The 21722-nt window shown below is 38.9% G+C and overlaps 4 protein-coding genes across 7 annotated transcripts in view; all 4 read left to right on the top strand.

Moving 5' to 3' along the window:
• The first annotated feature begins 1273 nt into the window (after positions 1–1273).
• LOC147236436 (sphingomyelin synthase-related protein 1-like) lies at positions 1274–8161 on the top strand. Of its 2 annotated transcripts, XM_086168831.1 has the most exons (7): positions 1274–1394; positions 4404–4505; positions 4884–5548; positions 5705–5800; positions 5890–6007; positions 6119–6269; positions 6617–8161. In XM_086168831.1, the coding sequence occupies exons 3-7, from the start codon at positions 4926–4928 to the stop codon at positions 6919–6921; spliced, it is 1293 nt and encodes a 430-aa protein (XP_086024957.1). In that variant the 5' UTR covers positions 1274–1394; positions 4404–4505; positions 4884–4925; the 3' UTR covers positions 6922–8161. The 2 variants fall into 2 exon arrangements, with proteins under 2 accessions (XP_086024957.1, XP_086024949.1); XM_086168823.1 differs by having other exon boundaries at positions 5890–6269.
• Positions 8162–8320: 159 nt separating this feature from the next.
• Positions 8321–9865, top strand: msmb (microseminoprotein beta). Its single transcript, XM_086161750.1, has 4 exons — positions 8321–8416; positions 9026–9131; positions 9394–9496; positions 9587–9865. The coding sequence occupies exons 1-4, from the start codon at positions 8414–8416 to the stop codon at positions 9705–9707; spliced, it is 333 nt and encodes a 110-aa protein (XP_086017876.1). The 5' UTR covers positions 8321–8413; the 3' UTR covers positions 9708–9865.
• A 164-nt stretch (positions 9866–10029) lies between these two features.
• On the top strand, positions 10030–18479 carry LOC147236434 (neuropeptide Y receptor type 4-2-like). 3 transcript variants are annotated; one of them, XM_086161728.1, is made up of 3 exons: positions 10030–10154; positions 11335–11386; positions 13571–18479. In XM_086161728.1, exon 3 carries the CDS (start codon positions 13641–13643, stop codon positions 14973–14975), a length of 1335 nt encoding a protein of 444 aa, XP_086017854.1. In that variant the 5' UTR covers positions 10030–10154; positions 11335–11386; positions 13571–13640; the 3' UTR covers positions 14976–18479. The 3 variants fall into 3 exon arrangements, with proteins under 3 accessions (XP_086017854.1, XP_086017845.1, XP_086017864.1); XM_086161719.1 differs by having other exon boundaries at positions 11335–11390; XM_086161738.1 differs by lacking the exon at positions 11335–11386 and having other exon boundaries at positions 10141–10154.
• A 1400-nt stretch (positions 18480–19879) lies between these two features.
• The window catches only part of mcph1 (microcephalin 1), a 31992-nt gene continuing 30149 nt past the window's right edge, over positions 19880–21722 (top strand). The window contains exons 1-3 of the mRNA XM_086168798.1: positions 19880–19952; positions 20458–20553; positions 20636–20727. Coding sequence (XP_086024924.1) covers positions 20520–20553; positions 20636–20727 — 126 coding nt within the window. The 5' untranslated portion in view covers positions 19880–19952; positions 20458–20519. The remainder of the gene's footprint in view (positions 19953–20457; positions 20554–20635; positions 20728–21722) is intronic.

The raw sequence follows: 21722 nt of genomic DNA, 5'->3' as shown, positions 1-21722 counted from the left end.
GGTAGGCAAGGACCAATGCAGCCGAGCAGCTCACACCGACAACACAGTGCACCAGCACCTTTCCTGCAAATGATAAAACACACAATCAGATCTCGTGCATGATTGGGAATCATGACAACATGTGGGTTACCTCCTGATGTTAGTGTCTGGTTGAGGAAGTCAGCAGCAGGATAGAAGAATGGTGAAAGGTCAAATGTTGGCGGGTCACTCCAAAATATTTGACCGTGGTTCTATAGAAATCATCGCTGCACTTACAGCAGAGTTTATAGCAGAGCGCAAAGAATACATTTCATGAATAGCAATCCACATACATACATTCAAGCACAAGCACTGAAGTTAGGCTACACCTCATCGCCATGCCAACATGAGCGAACGCTGAGTATAAAAGCTCTCCGAGCTGTATATAGTGATGAGCATTCTCCCATGCTTTGTGTCTTCTCTGAATTTTCTGTTGCACATGTGAAATCATCCTCTTTCAGGTCTATGCCTCTGACATTTTGCTGCTCTGTATCACATTTCACATCTGACAAATGACTCATTGCAAAGTTCAAGGTGATAATTTGCTCTGCATTTTGTTCTCCAATAACCGAAGTCGGACTCCTGTGCCTTGGGGTCTGCGGTGACTCGGAAAGCAGTTTCTGAAGCACTCTCACTTCTCGCAGGCCGCGACTGCATCAGAGCCCAACTCAGACGGGAAAGAGGTAAATACCGAGTGCTCCCCTCGGTCACAATAGCTGACGTGCGTCGAACTCCAGGCCAATGTGAACCACATGCGCGAGAACCAGACTGCCTCTATCCTTGCATTCACAGAAAAACACCAAGGGCATTAATGATCATTTTTTTACCCCCAATTACACCTCGGGGACAAATAAAGTTCTTTTTTTATTCTGTAAAATACAGACAGCTGGTGAAGTTTGTAAATTACCCTTCACCTCTTGGAAAACGTGTCCCCAGATACTCTCACTGACTACAAAAGCCAAAAAAAAAAAAAAAAACAGTCAACATCTCTCTCCTCTGCACCATCAATGAGTCAATCTATCAATCCATACGCAATGACGTAACATTTATGTCATAATGATGCGTCAACGGGTGCGTAAACTTTACGTCATTACGTATGATAGATAGATTTACGTCGTAAAGGGACGTCAGTGCAGTGAATGCAGTACACATATTTGTCCAGCAGATGTCAGTGTAGTTTATTCAGCACAGATTAAGCGGCCTGCGGGGCGATCCATCCCCCGCCCCCGGCTCCTCTTGACTACTCTTGCTTGTCGGTATTTCTTCCTGCTTGCTGTTGCCTGGTTGTGAAAAGCATGTTGGCTAAGAGATCTCGCCCCGATGTGACAAGACAGCTCGCTTCCTCCCTCTGACAGCTCGGTCACGGTGGATCTTTGGTAAGCCACTCATTTTCCAAGATTTGTTTTACTAAAGTTTAATATGACTCGACTTGTAAGTGGCTCCTGCTGTGCCAGTGTTGAGAAAGTCGTGTATCCTCTCCGTTAGAAAATAAAAAATAAAACTAATTTTCTCATGATGTCATGTGGAAATGTGGCGTCATATTGTTTCCCTGGGGAAGAGTGACTGAGGACCTTTTGTTAACACACACACACACACACACACACACACACACAAACACACACACACACACACACACACACACACACACACATATCTGTGTATCTCTCTCGTAGTGTGTGTCGATGTGTCCACAACAGGACTGGCTGACTAGGCAATTTAGCAATACCAGAGTCAAATCCCAGCCCAGGGAGGCTCTTTCTTGTGTTGTCTGGTAAATATGGGCTGAAAGAAGTGATTTCACAATTTGGGGAAGTTGTTGTCCACTATTCGATGTATTGTATCGAAGGGAAATTTGTTCAAAATATGGCAATTCAAGCTTCAGTGGGGCTGTGAGGATCACAACAAACCTTGAAGCAAGGCTGGATTTTTCTTTGAATACAACGCATTGCCACTGAAAAATTTTTCTTTAACCAAAAATGTTTGAGAAAGTTCTATAAAGTCATTTATTTAACTGTAATGCAAAGCATTTGACACCAAACCTGGACAACTAACATACCCATGAGACACTGTCATGTATCACCTGACAAGTTGGCACCGGCCCTTGACCCAAGGTTTGGGAAACTAAATGTTTGGGTGTTTTGAGCTGTTGGACAGATTAAACATAGATCAACTTGCAAGCATTGCATTTTGAGAATTATAGTGACAAGATTCAGATGCCTCTCACATGCTAACAGCTACTTTAATGATAGATTAAATCACTGGTAGACAAGACAACAATTATAATCCCTATTTGACTAGTGACGAAATAGTTTTGGATCTTTGCTGTAAGAAAGTATTTAGAAATTTTTTTGTAATTCTTTAAGACATGTCTTACAACTTTGTTATATTAGCAATGATTATGTCATCTTTGAAAGTAATATCTATGTAAATATTCATTCATTGTCTTAGGGGTGTTCTTTAAAGATAATTATCCAGAAAGTTACCACCAAATCCTGCTTGGTACCACTGCAGCATACAATTAGGCCCAGAAATATTTGCACAGTGACACAATCTTCATGTTTTGGGCTCTGCACGCCACCACATTGGATTTGAAATGATACAACTAAATCAGAATTGAAGTGCGGAATTTAAGGTTTAATTTAGGGGGTTGAGCAAAAAAATGATCAAACATGGAGGAATTGTAGCTATTTTCAAATAAACACTCATTTCAGGGGCTTAAAAGTAAGTGGACAAATAACATAACCCTAAATAAAATGTTACTTTTCAATATTTTGTTGAGATTCCTTCCCTGAAGTCTGGAACTTCGGGGAAGGGGGGGTTTCTTCCTTTGTGATGCTTTGCCAGGCCTTTACTGCAGCTGTCTTCAGTTGTTGCTTGTTTGTGGGTCTTTCTGCCTTAAGTTTTGTTTTGACCAAGTGAAATGTGAGCTCGATTGGGTTGAGATCTGGTGATTGACTCAGCCATTGCAGAATATTCCACATCTTGGCTTCAAAAAAACTGCTGGGTTGCTTTTGCACTATGTTTTGGATCATTGTCCATCTGTACTATGAAGCACCGTTCAATCAACTTTGCTGCATTTGGTTGAATCTGAGCTGAAAGTATATCCCTATACACTTCAGAATTCATCCGGCTGCTTCTGTTTATTATCAGATCATCAATAAACACAAGTGATCCAGTGCCATTGGAAGCAATGCATGTCCATACCATCACACTGCCTCCACCATGTTTTACAGAAGATGTGGTGTGCTTTGGATCATGAGCTCTTCCCATTCTTAACCAAACTTTCTTCTTCCTATCATTCTGGTACAGGTTGATCTTAGTCTCATCTGTCCAAAGAATGCTGTTCCAGAACTGGGCTGGCTTCTTCAGGTGTTTTTTGGCAAAGTCAATTAAGGCCTTTCCATTTTTTAGGCTGATTAATGATTTGCACCTCGTGGAGAATCTTTTGTATTTACTCTCATGAAGTCTTCTCATTATGGTAGACTTAGATACTGATACACCTACTTCCTGGAGAGTGTTCTTCACTTGAGTGGCTGTTATGAATGTGTTTTTCTTCACCATGGAAAGGATTCTGCGATCATCTACCACTGTTGTCTTCCTTGGACGTACAGGCCTTTTTGAGTTCCCAAGGTCTCCAGTGCACTCTTTTTTTTTCTTTTTTTTTCCAAACTTTTGTACCAAACTGTTGATTTGGCCACTTGGACACTCCATTTCTGCTATCTCTCTGATGGATTTCTTCTTTTTTTCAGCCTCAGGATGGCTTGTTTCACCTCCATTGAGAGCTCATTTGACTGCATGTTGTGTGTTTACAGAAACAGCATCAAAATGCAAATGCCACGCTTGGAATCAACTCCAGACCTTTTAACTGCTTGATTGATGGACTCCATGATGCAGCCTTCTGAGTCAATTGTCCAATTGCTATTGGTCCCTTGAAAAAGAGGTGGCTATATATTAAAGAGGTGTAACTCCTAAACACTTGCTCCAATTATGATATGGATACTCTCAAATTACAGCTCAGAGTCTGCACTTTAAGCCCATATTGATTATATAATTGTATCCTGAACGTATTTTTGTAAACAGCTAAAATAACAAAACTTGTGTCACTCTCCCAAATATTTCTGGGCCTAACTGTATGAGATCTGAGTAGTCAAGTCATGTTATCCACGATTTACAGACCTTTGAGCAGTAAGGAGGGACAAGGAAAGCTTATCAGCAGGTCAAAGAGTAACAAGAGATGAAAATGAGACACCAACAATTTGTTTCATTACTTTTTGCAATCCGTCCATGGGAGAGGAATTCCGAAAGCCATTTTAGTTCTGTGTGATGGGAACAAACTCAAAGAAGGTGGCGTCTAGGATACATCCTTTTTTGTTTTGTTTTCACAGATCACTGTAGACCTACTTTATATGGCTCAGGGAATGGGTGGATGTAAACCAGAGCTGAATTGACAGTCAGTGACCTGAACAAGGAGGATGTAACAACACCAAGTAAGCTGTTATGTGATGCCCCTTAGCAGATCAGCAAAGAACTAATGCTCAAATATATATTGATTTATATATTTTGTGGATGTTTGATTGCAAGTCAAAGAATTATTTAACGGTCATGTAAAAAAATGTATTCAAAAAATCATGGAAAATAGAACAGAATCTTAAGGAATGTATAAGCTATTTTTTTTGGGGGGGGGTCCATAGAAATGACAAAATTTAATACAAAAACAAAAATGTGATTTATTTTCCATACATATCAGTTACTTTGATGTATGTTCATTCATCATCAAACATGATGACCTTTATATCAGGTTTTTTTTTTCCAGTATTACACAACCCTTTTATGAAATGACTAATAGCGTAACATTTCTGTCTCAGCTGCTGTCACAGACTACACAATATTTGAGTTACTGCAGCAACATGGAGACCTCAGAGGACAGTGTAAGCATTTGGAGCTGCACTCGAGTGGCTCAGTGGCTTCAGAAAGAAGGTTTTGGGCAGTATGTGGAGCTGCTGTGCACTCAGCACCGCCTGGACGGACCCAGTCTGCTGGCTCTGACTGAGGCCGACCTGCGTGGGCCACCACTGGGTCTCACAGTGCTTGGAGACATCAAGCGACTGGCCATAGCCATGCGTAGGCTCCAGAAACAGAACCAGATTCATGTGGAAGAGCTGGATATTGGGCCTACGGAGAGCCTTACTACGGGTGTTTTGCTGAATGCCTCAGGCTCAAACTGGACCTGTGTTGGAACTGACCGGAGGTATATCGAAGGAGATCTCTTGGGTAACAGGACTGAGCTGCGATTAAGACAAAGTGATAGATCTGGATATGGTTCTGGTGGAACCCTATGCCATGCACACTCCAACGGGAGGTTTAGGCAGCACGTGGCTGGCAGGCTGGACCCGGAGGTCTGGAAGACAATCATCAGTGTTATATATGTCTTTTTTGTCTGTGGATTCACATCATTTGTGATGGTCATTGTACATGAGCGTGTCCCTGATGTGAGGACGTATCCACCCCTCCCAGACATTTTCTTGGACAGGTATGTCATCTGTTTTCGTTGCAAAGGAGAGTTTTAACTGATAAAAGGCAATCAGTGCTTAGGGATTCACGTGCATGTTAAGCAAACTCCAAAGTTCACGTTCACATTTTATATCTAATCTACATGTTCAGACTGATGTTATTATATTTTGGACAGCGTTCCTAGAATCCCTTGGGCTTTTGCAATGGCTGAAGCCTGTGGCCTAATCCTATGTTACATGTTTCTGTTGATCCTGCTACTTCATAAACACAGGTAACCCACAGATCCAGCAACACTAAGATGAAATATATATATATTTTAATAAATGTTCATGACCAACACATATTTTGTCATCATTTTAGGTCAATTCTCTTGAGGCGCCTGTGCTCTTTGATGGGAACTGTATTTTTGCTCCGTTGCTGCACTATGTTTGTCACCTCTCTCTCTGTTCCCGGCCAGCACCTAAAGTGTGCCAGCAAAGTGGGAATTACACACACACACTCACACACACACAAACAAACAAACCAGATTGTGATTGTTTATTTGTGCCTGGATTTTGAACCTTGTTGTTGGGCTCTTTTTAATTCCCAGACCTACAGTGATAACTGGGGAAAGATCGAGCGGGCTCTTGCAATCTGGAGTGGATTTGGGATGACTCTCACCGGAGTCCAAACTTGTGGAGACTACATGTTTAGTGGACACACTGTTGTCATCACAATGCTCAACTTTTTTGTAACTGAATGTGAGTGTAATGCTTTCGCTGCTCTAATATGTTTAAAAGTTCTGTGTTCAGCCTTATTGTAGTTACTCTGAATAGACTTATAGTATAATCAAAAAAGCATTTTGACTATAGTTTGAAACTTAATTGGTCCATACCAAGTCATGAATTAACTACTTTTTCATTCACTGTTTAACAGTTGTTTGACCTCGCAACATATTGATGTGTTTTACAATTTGGTAGCAGAGACCAAATAGCCATCGGGCAAATTATGTTTGCCTTTTTACAGTGTTGGTTTTAGTCTTGTCAACAACAGCTTGAACATGAAATGTCCTCAGCCCTGTCATTCAATTATTCATTTTAAATTGCAGACACTCCAAGAACCTGGAACCTGGTTCACACGATTTCCTGGGTGTTAAATCTCTTTGGGATTTTCTTTATTTTGGCGGCCCATGAACACTATTCCATTGATGTTTTCATTGCCTTCTACATCACTACAAGACTCTTCCTCTACTACCACACCTTGGCCAACACCCGTGCCTACCAACAGAGCCGTAGGGCGCGCATCTGGTTCCCAATGTTCTCCTTCTTTGAGTGCAATGTGAATGGACCCGTCCCTAACCAGTATCACTGGCCATTCAATAAACCTGACTTCATGAAAAGTCTAATTTGGTAGAGAATCTTTTCAAGGAGTGGCGTCTACATTGTTCATAGACTAAAATATAAATACTTGAATGAGACTACTATGGTTTAGGCTCTCCTCTGCAAAAATGGGTTGTCTTTTTTGGGGGGGACTAATCATCTCTTATAATTTTACATTTTTGGGAATAGAGCCGTTGAGTTTTTTAATTGTTTTTTTTTTTTTTTTTTGGAGGGTGTTCGATGACAATACAGACTCTACGCCCCTTTTTGTTGACTGAGGCAACAACCAAGAGGAAGAACAATGCAAATAATGGACTGGAAACTGTAACCTGGCTGGGACTCAAGGGAATCCAAAGATTTTGTTTCTTTTGAAAAGAGCCTCTCAGCTAACTCTATAGTTAGTATATTTGTATTACCGTACTTAGTGTTTACCTGTAGTGTTTGGATGCATATGGACAGTATTTGCTAAAACAAAAGCTTTGTGGGTATTTCAGGGTTTAAGAACTGCAGCTACGGATTATTTCCTGGGCAGTGAGATATTCGTTTGCTTTGTTAGTCTTGTCCCACATGGGTTATATTTAAGTTTCCCTGGTTTTCATGTTGTAAGACATACTCCACATTTGTAATAATAAATATTTTGGTTTTGGCACAGCTATAATGCACATTCATGATATTAACTTGGTTCTCTCTTTTTGCTTTTGTGATTAACAATGGCAATTAACTCTTCAGCTGCAGAGAAATTTCAGTTGTTTGGTAACTAATAGCAAAGGGGCCTCTTTTGATCTGCAAAAGGAGGAACACTTCCTGTTCTCTAATGAAAGTCAGAAACCACCAATCACCAAATCTTGATTCATTCAAGCTTACTGAATTTCTGCTGTCTTGAGTACAGTATCCAATCAGTCCTGATAGAAAAATGTTTGTCCCAATTTTGTAAAATAGATAATGCATTGTCTCTTTCTTGCTTTCCAGAGGCAACTTGGTAGCTGTCACCTTTTTCTAAGCTGCCAAAAGACTACTATGTTTCAGAGTTGTTGGTGAACAAATCTTCCATATGCTATACTGTGGGCCTCCCAAATTATATAAAAAAATGTTTGTGATTTATATTTGCAATGCAAGTTATCTGTTTGTATATCTTGTCTCAACAAGGTTGTTGTTTTTATAGGAAATCAGTTTTTATAATTAATGCCTGTTTTCTTGGCTGCTTTTTCACCAACATTTACCAATGTTAATTTTTTTCAAATAAAACTGATTTTAAAAAAATATAATAAAATAAATGATCTCTTTTTTTATGAGTCACAAAGTTTGACAATAAACTTGGATTTTAAATCGTGTGAGAATACAGTATAATGATTCAGAGAGGTGTGGCTCTTTTGCTATACCAATGTTAATTTTCTCCACCTAAAAACAAATATTTGATAGCACGATTATAATGACATCAGGAGAGTAACAGGGAGGTACGTACATATAAAAGGCTTCATTTAAGGGTCAACCCACATCAACCTTTATCTTGGTCGAATGTCCTGAGGATGGTATGTATTTCATGTCCTTTTACATTTTGGAAATTGTGAATAGACTCACATTTGTGAGCTATAAAGTTGAATTTATTTATTTTTATGCTGTAGGGATTTCCATGTAAAGACAAATTTCCACCATTTTTTTTTTTTTTTCACAAAGAACATTTTTCTTATATAACTTTTAAATTGCTCTAGATTTATTGACTTTCCAGTGTGGTATAGGTATGGTAAAAGCAGCAGTTGAAATTTTCTAGAAAAAAAAATGTATTATTGAATAAATATATCAGGATAATGCTAAAATATTAATAATGATAAAAAATGGTCTACAAACACAATAGGCTTAGTTTACATAAGGTAAAACTCTCACCACTGTAACGAAAGAATTCGTATGTATCTTTATGACTTGTCTTTTAAAATTGGTATTGAAAAATCTGGTGTCAAACATTAACCTCAAGACTTTTCATCTGCGTGATCTTACGTCAAAAATGATGAATTATAGTTGAACTGTTTGCATCCATTAACACCTATGCTTAAGTGAGTCTGTGAAGTTTGCATAAATAAAATAATTCACTAGCAAGAAAACCTGTATGTATGAAACAGAGAAAATGTATGACATTTTTTCAGGGTGCCCTCAAAGAGTTTGTTTGTCTGCTCGGACTGGTGGCGGTGTGTCACGCAGCCTGCTTTTTCCAGAGACTGGAGCTCAAAGACCTGAGTAAACCACCAAAAGGTAACTTTCCATGTCTACCATTAGAAATATGAGAAAGCAGCAGTGTGGAATCAGAATGGTTGGGATAATAAAAAAGAGATAAAAGCTCTCCAGCTGCTTTCATTATTTTGATTTACTTTGTAATACCTGGACATGAAATTGTATCAAAATCACTGCTATTGATCCTACACACAGTAAGCAAAGGCCACAAGTTAATTGGATACTCTAACACTAACCTGTTATCCATCAAAATCTCTACTCTGTGGTTCTTTCTTAAATGTAGGGTGTGTGGATAGTGATGGAAAAGAGTACAAGTTTGGCTCTGAATGGCAAAGAGACTGTATGGCGTGTTCCTGTGCACAGGATGGCCTGAGCTGCTGCAGCATGTAAGATTCCCCTGCTCATTTTCTTAGCATAATTCTGTCTGTAAGGAACTTTATTAATCTCTGAAGATTATTATTTTTTCTATGTGTCAGTGTCCCTGAAGGGGGCATGGTGGCTGTTCCTGAGGATTGCGAGCTGATCGTGGATAGGAAGGCCTGCACTGCCAAGGTGGTGCTGAAAAAGGACAAGAAAACAATATGCAATCCAATCTGAAAGCTTCAAAGAGTTCCAAAACTGAAAATATTTCCAGTTAAAATTTTTCTTCATACCCTCCTAAAACTCAATTGATTAATCATATAGGATATGAAATCATTTTTCTCCCACCAACAATGTCTCACTTCAAATGCCAATAAAGTACAATTTAAAGCATGCTCATGCCTTGGCTACCCCTCCTTGCTTGCCTGAACAGCAGGTGTCGATTTCAGGATGTAATTGAATATAATCACCACTGTGCGACAGCAGAGCTCAGTGCTCAGAGGGGCTCTGGCACCCATAGGGCTTAAAACAGCCCAATAATAGCCACCCTCCTCACACCACTGGCTCCTTCTCAGAGGCATTTTGGTTCTTGTGATGCTCAGCTCCTTCAACAACCCTCTCGTCTTTGGATTCCCACCTGTTCAGAGCTGCGTATTCTCTGCCTTCTTGGCATCAATCTACCACGTGAGTGTTTTGGTTTTTTCTCTTTTTTTTTTTTTTGCAAAAAATATTAATTACAAGAATAATGTCTCTTTTTAAATATCCTTTTTTTTTTCAAATAAGGCAGTTGTGAAATATATGCCCGATTGTCAGCTTGTAGTCAGCATTGAACCGTCTGTCTATTCATTTTTTAAATGGTACATTTTTAAAACAAGTAGCAATCGACAGAAGGCTGATATCTATAAATTAAATAATGCAAATTTAAAAAGCTTGAAGAACAATAAAATTTGTTCCCATGAAGTTTATATACTGTTTATATACTGCTCTATATACATCACTTAGAGCTGTAAATATTTGGTTGATAACATATAAATTCCCCGAAGCTCTTACAAGATGAGGTGTAGATCATTATCTCAGGTCAAGCACACCACGATGCCTGCATCGGTTATCCTCCACTGGTCATCCACATGCAATAGGCTGAGCAGCACCACTAGCTCAGTATTTATGTGGAAATGCTGTATTGGTGGAATATGTGTGTACATGAATTCACAATGACTGATCCCAGTAAATGGCAATATACACTGGGGGCCTGGAGAGAGAAGATATATAGCAGTTACGTGCCTAAAGATGATTCGGCACACATATGAACCAGTAAAAGCAGGGAGAAGAATGTAAAGGTTAGATGTGGTCCTCAGTGGTGCACAAGTGGTATGTCCAAGAGAATGCCCTTGAATACTTTTTATTTCATTCATTTTTCTACCAGAATAGCAAATCAGAAAATTTAAATCCAATTTGAAAGTCAAAAACGAGACTGAATTTTGGACAGTGAAATGAAATTGAAATGATTGATGAAATTCGTGCTACATATGCTCCACCTCCTCCCACACAAATATAAAGAACAAATTAAAGTGATCTGGTCCAGTGATAATGACAGTAGTTTAATTTCCTGTTGAAGAAGAGTATTAGTGCATGGACAAAAGACCCTTTAGTAAGTTAGAAAAGCAGGTTATGGTGGACACAGTAGCTCCAGATCACAGTGTTCTCCATGCTACTGAGATAAGAGATAATGTTGCTGGATGCTGAATGCACACCACATTCACCTTGCTATAACATTGCCCAAGCTTAAAAATGACAGGATGGAGGTTTTTTTTTATATATAGTGCATAGGTGTTTATGGTTCTTCCACCCATTTTTTCTCATGCAGCAACATCAATCCTCCAGCATCCTGCATGAAGCTCACTCAACACACTGACAGAGTAGGTTAGTAATGATGCACTTTGAAATGACTGACAGCATTGTGTGTGTGCTGTTAATGGAAAATGACAGGCTCATCTTCTTTGTGATGCAGGTTTTCACAGCACATGGCAAAGGTTTGCGGGGGAAGAAGCTATAATCCAATTTTAGGATTTAACAATGACTTCTCCTTCCTCTCTTATTTACAACTTGAGTATACATGCATTTGCTCATGTATAAGCACAGGTATTTTATTGATATGTTATTATATTCAGCTTTGGCAGTTTTAGTGAAGGAAAAGGTGAGCCTGCCATTGCATCTGTTCTGTAATGACATTGTCAGGATCATCTCTGTTGGTGAGGGTGTTGACTCTGTTAACAGTGAGTTCAGGTTCTGGTTTACTATCATAATAGTCTTTCTTGCATGAACATGTACTCAGCCAGGACAGCCTGCTGTCAAAATATTACACACCTAGAAAGAACATATTCCCGACTGAGATTACAACAAAAAATAACATACCACTGTAACAAACAATGTCACAATGAAAAAGTCTGCTTAGACACAAGAGAGACACTTACAATATTTGAGTTTAATCACTGACTATATGGACTGTCAGGAAACCTCTTTTTCAAAAACCCCAGACAGTACAGTTAATACTTGTCCACTGCACATTAGAATAAACGTTCAGTTTTTTTTACTAAAATTGGGCATATCAAATCACTGCTTATCATGATGATTAACCAATTAATAGGCAACATGAACTGCCAGTACTATAGGTATAATTTTGAGATATTTGGGTTCAGCTGGGCTTCATATGAAAATGAAGGATAAGAGTTTCATTGTCTCATTTTTGTGAAGAAAGTAATAAAAATATTGAGCGTTTATTCAAAAATCAGCCACTGTTAGATGAGTGGTTGAGTGTCAGGGATCATCTGGCAGATAAGGAGCCAAATAGATTTCCCTATAGAGTTGGTAGAGACCAAAAACAGCCATACAGTGAATGCAACACTTGGATCCTTTGAGCTGAAAGATACAAAAGCTCTTATTAATTCTTTCCTCTTCAGGGTTTGATAAACCCCTACTGATGTCATTTGCACACGCCAGCAGTGTACAACAATCATAAAATAACAACTAATAACAAATGAGCTACAGACTAACAAACACTTTTATTTGCTATGACACACAGTATATTACTGAATCTTGTTATGAGTCAAATTAAATTCAACTTCAAAACATCTAAATGCAACAGTAATGGCTTTACCATTGCCAATTTCAATTTATCCTTCCAAATTGTTTGTCCTAGGGCAAAATTAAATTTATGAAGTCCATTAACAAACGACTTCTGGCCTTGTCTTCTGTTGTAGTATAGCAATACTAGCAGGAATAGAATCCCACCCTTGATGCCCCGAAAAGACCAAGTGAAAAACTTACCAAGTGAAAAATCAGGGAGCCTTAATCTGTTAAAATACCACTGAAAAATCCCAGTAGTCAAGTTGGAAATACAAAAAGTGAAAATAAACACCAGCACTGACTCAATATGCTGGCAAGTTAGACATTACCATTTATCGAGTGTTTTTGGTGTGAACATAAGGATTTTTGTAGCACTACCTGCTACTTTTCACACTGACATTTCAAGAAGGGCAGAGGGCGCAGGGGGTCAAGTGGAGAAAATCATGAAATTTGATCTGCTTCTCAACTTGGCTGTACATCCCTCTGAAGGTCTAATTCACACATACACAAGAAAGGCTACTGCAGCCATGCCAGCTCTGTGGAATAGACTCTAAACTCATTTTTCCTGCTGCACATACTTAAAAGCAACCACTTTACAATACTAACAGAGCTAAATCAACGAAAATCATCAGATTGGAAAAAGTTATGGAAAACTGTCCCTTTCTGATACTTCAATACGTACTGTCTTGGATGGCAAACATATGGGAGATTAATCACTGAGATATTGCGTTGTTAGCCGAAGTGATTACTGAACCGTTACTATGATTTCCTATGACAAATTACCATTAAAAGCTGTGTGTAGGTAGATATTTTCCCAACCGAGAGTAATTATATCAGTATCATCGTGAACAACAAAATAAACAAAGTATGCTGAGTCCTTGGATGAAGAGATTATCTGACATACGGGTGAAGCTGCAGTTGCTTTACAAGTGAACAATGTTTTCCTCTATCTCCCACTGTGCTTCTTCACATATTAGATGATTGTGTTTGGAGAGCTGTGATGGACAGTTTGATCCCAGAAGCTGGTGACACACAGGTCCTGGTGAGATGTCCACAAGTAGCAACACGAGTCAGTCCTCTCCATCAGCAATCAGCAATCTGCCTTTCAGCCGCAATTCCTCTCAGACATCTTCACCATGGGAGGAGGGACAATCTCTTCAAGAGTGGCTGGTGAATAAGACAAAACAGCATTCAGACTTTTCTGTTCTCGGACACGACAAGCAGTGCCATAACTCTACTGCCATCACAGCCTGTTTAGTTGTATGGTACAGTATTACAATGGTGGTGGGGCTGGTGGGCAATATCGGCCTTATTTACATCATCATTCGCCGCAGGGAAAAAGCCAATGTCACCAGCATTTTTATCTGTAACTTGTCATTCTCTGACATTCTGGTGTGTGTCTTCTGCCTCCCCTTCACGGTCATTTACACACTAATGGACCATTGGGTGTTCGGGTCATTGCTTTGTCGGCTAGTGCCGTTCATCCAGTGTGTGTCTGTGACTGTATCAGTGTTGTCTCTGGTATCCATTGCCCTGGAAAGGCATCAGCTCATCATTAACCCTGCTGGTTGGAAACCAAGCATTCCTCAAGCCTATATAGCTGTTCTTCTCATCTGGGTTTTAGCGTGTTTTACATCATCACCTTTCTTGGCCTTTCAGCTGCTTACAAATGAGCCTTACACTAATGTACTCCTGCCACAGTCTCCACTCAATCCCCATTCCTCCTCTCCAAATGATCTCAATGCATCTCCTCCATATGTCGCTAGCTCATACCAAAACTCATCCGTTCTTCAAAACTTATACCACACACACTTTTCCTATGTTCCCACCTCAATCCATATGGAGGCATGTCTGGAGCACTGGCCATCCCAGCAACAGAGACTGGCTTACACAACGTGGCTCCTGCTGTTTCAATACTGTGGGCCTCTCATGCTGGTCCTGCTCTGTTATGTTAGAGTGTTTGTTCGTTTGCACCACCGTAAAGACATGCTGGATCGCTCCAGAACCCAAGAGGGCCAGCGTATGACACACAGCCGGCGAATCAACATCATGTTAGTTGCGCTTATTACAGCTTTTGCTCTCTGCTGGTTGCCACTCACCATCTTTAATGCGGTGTCAGACTGGAACCAGGAAGCTCTGCCTGTTTGCCACCACAACCTGCTGTTTTCCCTCTGCCACCTGCTGGCAATGTCCTCCACCTGCATAAACCCCATCATTTATGGCTTTCTCAACTCCAACTTTCGGCAGGAGGTCAGAGAGGGGCTCCTGCACTGCTCCAGCTGCTCTCTAAAAGAGGAGTGTGAGAACTTCCCCATGTCGACTGTGCACATCGAAGTTTCCCGTATCTCTGCACCGCTTAACTGCAGTAGCAACTCCGTTTAAGCTTGATGCTACAAGCAAAACATAGTGCTGTCATAAGATGTGGAATGTGGCCTTGACTGCTGCGTTGTCGGTCCAAGGGACAATTAGTGCAGACATTGCTAAAATCTTTTTAGTTATTTTAGTGTGGCTTGTGCAGTTTGTTTTGACTTTGTCTTATTCAGCAGGATATATGTGGATTGTACACATGTAAAAATATTACCGTTTTAAAAAAAGAATCTTCAATCAATGAAATAATACTTTGGCACATCTGGTACGCACCATCACACAATAGTGGAACTATTCTTTCATGCCTCATGTGGTGTTATGAATTTTAATAGGGGCAGGAAATTATATAACGTGTTAATATGATGCAGATTGTGATAGCCTGGACTCTTTGTGGACTGCAACTAGAAAGAACTTGCCAACAATCTTGTATCGATTTGCCAGAATATGTGCTGCTATCATCAACAAAACAACAACAGAGGTCAAATCTTTTGAAAGAAACTTATTTACACCTCTTGCATTTATTCTAGGAGATGAAAATATCCATTATGAGAAAAGTGCAAATATTTATCATCTAGCATAAATATATCTCTGTTTATTGTGAGGCATTTGCTTTAGCTTTGACTAAGCCTTTTACCTTCTGAAATCACATGACTTGTCAACATAAATTGTTAACTTTATCAAATTCTAACTACTTATTTATCATAGTTTTGTTAATAAACAACATTAACAGTAATATCAATTATAGTTGAAATTCCATCTTTTTTGGATTTGATGCTGAGTGGCTTGGAAAATGCATAGTGATCAGAAGTAAAATGTGTCGAGATTTGAAGACTTATCAATTATACCTGTCATGTCTATTCAGTGACACACCAGGCATGTAGATATAAAGCTATCCTCAGCACAAATGTTTGAACAAGTGTATATAATATGTGACAGAAGGTCAAAGTAATCACCAAAGCCCTGTTTTACAGTACTTGGCTATTTTTATATTAAATTTGTGAGATCAATGTCTCAAGTACCTTATGTTACATTTTCTGGGTTCAACGATACAAAACACAGAATTGTATTGGTATATTGTATAACAGTGAAAATGAATATTCTTTACAATAGCTGGGCTGATGAATGATTAAAAGCGCAAAAAATATCAAACAAGAAAAAAATAAATCAGTAATCAGTAATTTTCTATGAACATAGTGTCCACTGTTCAGATACCAAATGCCTGTTGCATATGTGCATCTTCAGCCTTAATGACATATGCCAATCCCAAGTTTGTCATGATGTTGCCTGATGAAAAATTGTTTTTCAGTGGTCGTGCCTGTGGAGGTTCTCAGTCATCCAGGTCATGGTGAATTCTTGTCAAAATCTTCTTGTCATGGCAACTGGACTTGAATTATTTCACTTGAAGACGTTTTCAGCTCTCATCCAGGAGGCTTCTTCATTTATGATGGCCTGTGGGGAGTTTCTGAATATACAGTGGGGAGAACAAGTATTTGATACACTGCTGATTTTTCAGCTTTTCCGGCTTGAAAGCATGTAAAGGTCTATAATTTTTATCATAGGATGAAAATTCAACTGTGAGTGATGGAATCGAAAATCAAAATCCAGAAAAACACATTGTATGATTTTTCAGTAATGTATTGCATTTTATTGCACGACATTGGAATTTGAACACCCACCAACCAGTAGGAATTGTGTCTCTCACAGACCTATTAGTTCTTCTTTAAGAAGCCCTCCTGTTCTCCAGTCATTACCTTTATTAACTGCAACAGTTTGGACCTCTCATCTATATAAAAGACACCTGTTCACACATTCAATCGAAAACACTCCGACATCTCCACAATGGCCAAAAGCAGAGAGCTGTGCAAAGACATCAGGGATATAATTGTAGACCTGCACAAGGCTTGGATGGGATACAGGACAATAGGCAAGCAGCTTGTTGAGAAGGCAACAACTCTTGGCACAATTATTAGAAAATGGAAGAAGTTCAAGATATTGGTCAATCTCCATCGGTTTGGGGCTCCATGCAAGATCTCACCTCGTGGGGCATCAATGATCATGAGGAAGGTGAGGGATCAGCCCAGAAGTACATGACTGGACCTGGTCAATGACCTGAAGAGATCTGGGACCACAGTCTCAAAGAAAATCCATTAGTAACACACTCTGTTGTCGATGATTAAAATCCTACAGTGCATGCAAGGTCCCCCTGCTCAAGCCAGCACATGTCCAGGCCCAACTGAAGTTTAAAGTGGCCATCTGGATGATCCAGAGGGGGAATGGAAGAAGGTCATGTGGTCTGATGAGACAAAAATAGAGCTTTTTGGTCTAAACTCCACTCGCCGTGTTTGGAGGAAGAAGAAGGGTGAGCACAACCTCAAGAACACCATCCCAACCGTGAAGCATGGAGGTGGAAACATCATTCTTTGGGGATGCTTTTAGGGGACAGGAAGATAGTACGATGTTGAGGGGAGGATGGATGGAGTCATGTATCGCAATATCTTGGTCAACAACCTCCTTCCCTCCTTCCCTTGAAGATGGCTGGTGGCTTGGCCTTCCAGCATGACAGCGAGCCGAAACACAGCCAGGGCAACTAAGGAGTTGCTCTGTGAGAAGCATCTCAAGGCCCAGCCAGTCACTTTGGACAGAGCTGAAAGTCCATGTTGCCCGGCGACTGCCCTGAGGGAAAACCTGAGGGATCTGGAGAAGATCTGTATGGAGGAATGGGCCAAAATTCCTGCTGCAGTGTGTGCAAATCTGGTCAAAAACTACAGGAAACCTCTGATCTCTTTAATGCCAACAAAGGTTTCTGTACCAAATATTGAGTTCTGTTTTTCTGGTGTATCAAATACTAATGTCATGCAACAAAAAGCAAACTAATTCCTTAAATCACGAAAAAATGTTTTTTCTGATTATGTCACTCACAGTTGAAGAGTACATATGATAAAAATTACAGACCTCTACATGCTTTGCAAGTAAGTGAATACACATTAACATGACTTCAAAATGACTTTGGCCTGGAGTAAGTATCACCATATTGCTGTAGATATATTAAATTACTGCTGTCCTAACACTGGACACTTTTTTTTTTTTAATTTGCATGAAAACTCAGTCAATTTAAGTGTTTACCAATTTATTCATCAATCTCATAACGTGACTTTCATCTTGTTCCACAACTTGTATCATAGGTTTTATGGTCAATATATGAAATAACCTTTTTGCATTCAGTACTTTCAAATATATAGTTGTTAAATATTAATAAAAAAATGTATTTCTTTTTTACATTCCAATACAAAACTATAGTTAAATGCAAAGGTTCACCACACCAGATCATTGCTGGAAAATATTCACTGATTTTGAACACGTAAACCTTTTGGAGGATGGATTTATGAGATTGGTCTTATTTAAGATGACCATGTATTTTTTTGATCCTGCAAGAACTTTAGAGTTATCATATGGAAATTCCACAGCTGAATCCTGTTGCATAGTAATTTCCCTTGCATGAAACGTTGTGAGACAGATATGTTTATTGTTGCATTCAGCTTGACTTGTTCTTTGTGTAAAAAAATCAAAATAAAAATACTTATCTTGCAATGTAAAATTCACATGATTCTTTTCTCCCCCAACTTAACATTTTCTTGTATTTCATACAATCAAAATTGTATGAAATACACCCATGAATTCAAGTGCGCTGATAAGTAATAAATAATTACCTATCTATGTAGAAAGAGATAGACAGAGGTAGATATCAGGTAATCCGCCCTCAATAATATTGAAAAATAATAAAGAAAAATAATGGGAACGTATAGACCAGGGATGGGCAAACTACGGCCTGCAGGCTACATCCGACCCGTTGGTCTTTTTAATCCGGCCCGCCTGAGATTGGTATAGAATTCCTACTTGAGGTGATGATTGAATGACTGGATCAATGAATGTGGGAACTCAAACAGGAGATTATTTTATTTTTGATGCTACTTGAGAACACTTGAGAATTTCCCTGAGCTGAATGACACAGATTGGCTTTGTGATTTAGCCTTTACGGTGGACAAACTGACACATGAATGAGCTGGATGTGACGCGACAAGGGAAAAACCAGTTTGTACATGAAATGCAAGCAAACTTCAGAGCCGTCAAAATCAAGCTGGTTTTATTTTTAAAGCCAATGTCAGACGAATCCAATATGCACTGTTAATAAATGCATTTTTTTTTTTTTTATATGTACCATATCTTGTGCTGACCCGGCCCGTCTGTCATATTTTAAAAGTCAATGCGGCCCCTGAGCCAAAAAGTTGCCCATCCCTGATATAGACATACAACACATGCAAAATAAACACTCTTTACTTAAGAGATCTTGCTACGGAATTGCATTGGTGTTTCATTTTTTTTCAGAATCTATGGGTGTTAAAGTCATAAGATCTATCTTTGATCCAGTACATCACATTTTGCCTTTCAAAATAAAGTTTTACAATGAAACACATAATACTAACTACAAGAAAAAATATAAAACGTAGGATTTGTGTTAAATTTTATGCCACAGTGTAACGTTATCAACTTCATCATCTTTAACATGTGACTGAATTCATACAATGACTACATAGACAATTTTCAGAATTCCTGTTTACTTTTGAAAAATGATGATTTTTGAGAATAACCTACATGTTATGTGTGCGTGTGAGTGTTTGTGAGTGTAAATTTACATCTATACAACTTTGACAGTTGGGTTTTTTTTTTATCTTCTGCTGTCTTCTGCTGTTAAGTTATAGCAATTTGATCTCTATGAACATAGTGCCCATTGTATTATATTTTGTTATATGAATTTTAGGGGGAAACTGTGATCAGCTGCCCCCAGTGCGTAGACGTGACGTATGTCACCTCTGGGCCAACCATTACTATATTTCCCAGAATCCATTGTACAAAAACTACAAGCGCGGAAAACATAAGAGGAGGAAACCTCCAAATGTATTGGAAAGAGTGTTCGAGTTCAGCTGACACATTTAAGTAAGTCTGCGGCATTGAATAACAATTTCCACACTTCTAGATAAACACATAATTTTGTCCGTTTCAGCAAACTTTTATCCCCCCCTTCAAAAACAAAGAACGAGTTTAAACTTAAGAGATAGCAACTCCCGTTAGCCTGTTGAGTTCACCAAAAGCCTCATAACAATGTTGTCGTTGTCAGATTGACATTTGAAGTTAGAATTTAAGGGAATCTAATTGAGTCGTTAATGTTATTAACGATGTTATTTACGTAATTTATATTATTTGCTCCATGCACGATGGGATTCATAGTCACAGTGCACGTAAAACGTTGAATTTATGAGGGGTCTCTGATGGCGGTTACTAAGAGATACGAAGTGAACGATCACAACTCCCAACTCTCAACAGAATTCTTCATTTAGCTGAGTGAGACTGTAAAGTTTTTTGACTGATGTCATTTACTGGTAATGGTGTAGTGTGACGAGTTCAGAATTTATTTCGCAACTCATTATATGATTCTTTTAAGTGTTCCAAGGTAACCAGCTCAAACATTTCTAAAGGCTAATCTTGGAGGGAAAGTGGCTAGTAATGACAACAAGCAACTCCACTTCACTTCTTAAAGGTGAGTTACATGCATAGCATCTCATTTGTACAACAGCATAAGGCAACAGTTTTTTGCTCATGCCAGTGCAATGTTTCTGCAGATGTTGTTGCTTATGTTGATGTGTGGTCCACGGACAAATCTGCAAATTATTCAAAACCATTCATTCAACAACTACATGACATGGGAGCTCAGGTAAGTAAAATAAATACAAATAGACAAACATTTCTTTGAATGTATCATGTTATTGATGCTGCTTATAGGCATCACCAAAATATTTTTTGCACTACTCCACTACCTCCATCTCCACTTACCACTCTCATCTGTATATATCTAATATCCTGCTTGACTTTTAACAAAATATCAAAAACTACTGTACAAAACTGCTGGATTATTTAGCTTTCTGGTAGAGTGACTAATTGATGAAACATAATTAGGAAAAAAAATAGGGAATTCTCAAATTACCAGATAAAATATGTAATGAGGGAAACAGTATTCAGTATTTCAGTTACTTATTTATAGTTTTAACTTTAGAATTCTATTCATCCATCCATCCATCCATCCATCCATCCATCCGCTCACCCACCCACCTAACTCTACTCTACTCTACTCTACTCTATACTACTCTACCAAACATACATAATAACAACACTAATGTAGTTTCAAATCATCACATTCTCAAAGTTTAAGATAAGCTAAATTTTATTGATCCCCATAGGGGAAAGTCCTTTGACACAGCAGTGTAACAATTATAATGTCAACAAATTAAAAAGTAAAATAAATATGAATGTAAATATAAATAGAGAGACAGAGGACATCCACAAATAAATAGACAGCAGCAACAACAACATCAGGGATAATAACAGACAACATAAAAGAACAGTAAGGGTGAAAAATATACAACCAGAACTAAACAACAATATAAATAGAGTGACATTAGCAGTGACAAGAATAAAATACATAAACAAAACAAAATAAACAATTATAGAGAAAATAGGCAGAATGTATGCAGGCTGGGACCAACAAGGATAAGAAAGACATAAGAGTTAGGGCATGACATGTGAATGGGGTGAGGTAGTGAGGTTGTGGAAGCAGCACAGACGCACCTCAGAGTTGTGTGCCACCCAGACTGCTGTCGGATGGCCGTGGGCACAAAGGGTCGTCTGAAGCGTTCGGTTCTGCACCGGGGT

This window comes from Fistularia commersonii, chromosome 2 (genome assembly GCF_037954325.1).
Source record: "Fistularia commersonii isolate RoL2024-O1a breed Wild chromosome 2, RoL_Fcom_v1.0, whole genome shotgun sequence".
Taxonomy (NCBI): domain Eukaryota; kingdom Metazoa; phylum Chordata; class Actinopteri; order Syngnathiformes; family Fistulariidae; genus Fistularia; species Fistularia commersonii.
The sequence above is the reverse complement of the archived record's forward strand: the minus strand, read 5'-3'. Positions and strand labels throughout refer to the sequence as shown.

Excerpts from the sequence above, each read along its gene's own strand:
- LOC147236436 (XM_086168823.1), top strand. The coding sequence starts at position 4,926 with ATGGAGACCTCAGAGGACAGTGTAAGCATTTGGAGCTGCACTCGAGTG. Across the intron at positions 5,549-5,704 it reads CCAGACATTTTCTTGGACAG|CGTTCCTAGAATCCCTTGGG; the intron begins GTATGTCATCTG and ends TATTTTGGACAG. Across the intron at positions 5,801-5,889 it reads CTGCTACTTCATAAACACAG|GTCAATTCTCTTGAGGCGCC; the intron begins GTAACCCACAGA and ends TCATCATTTTAG.
- msmb (XM_086161750.1), top strand. Across the intron at positions 9,132-9,393 it reads CCTGAGTAAACCACCAAAAG|GGTGTGTGGATAGTGATGGA; the intron begins GTAACTTTCCAT and ends TCTTAAATGTAG. Across the intron at positions 9,497-9,586 it reads GGCCTGAGCTGCTGCAGCAT|TGTCCCTGAAGGGGGCATGG; the intron begins GTAAGATTCCCC and ends TCTATGTGTCAG.
- LOC147236434 (XM_086161728.1), top strand. The coding sequence starts at position 13,641 with ATGTCCACAAGTAGCAACACGAGTCAGTCCTCTCCATCAGCAATCAGC.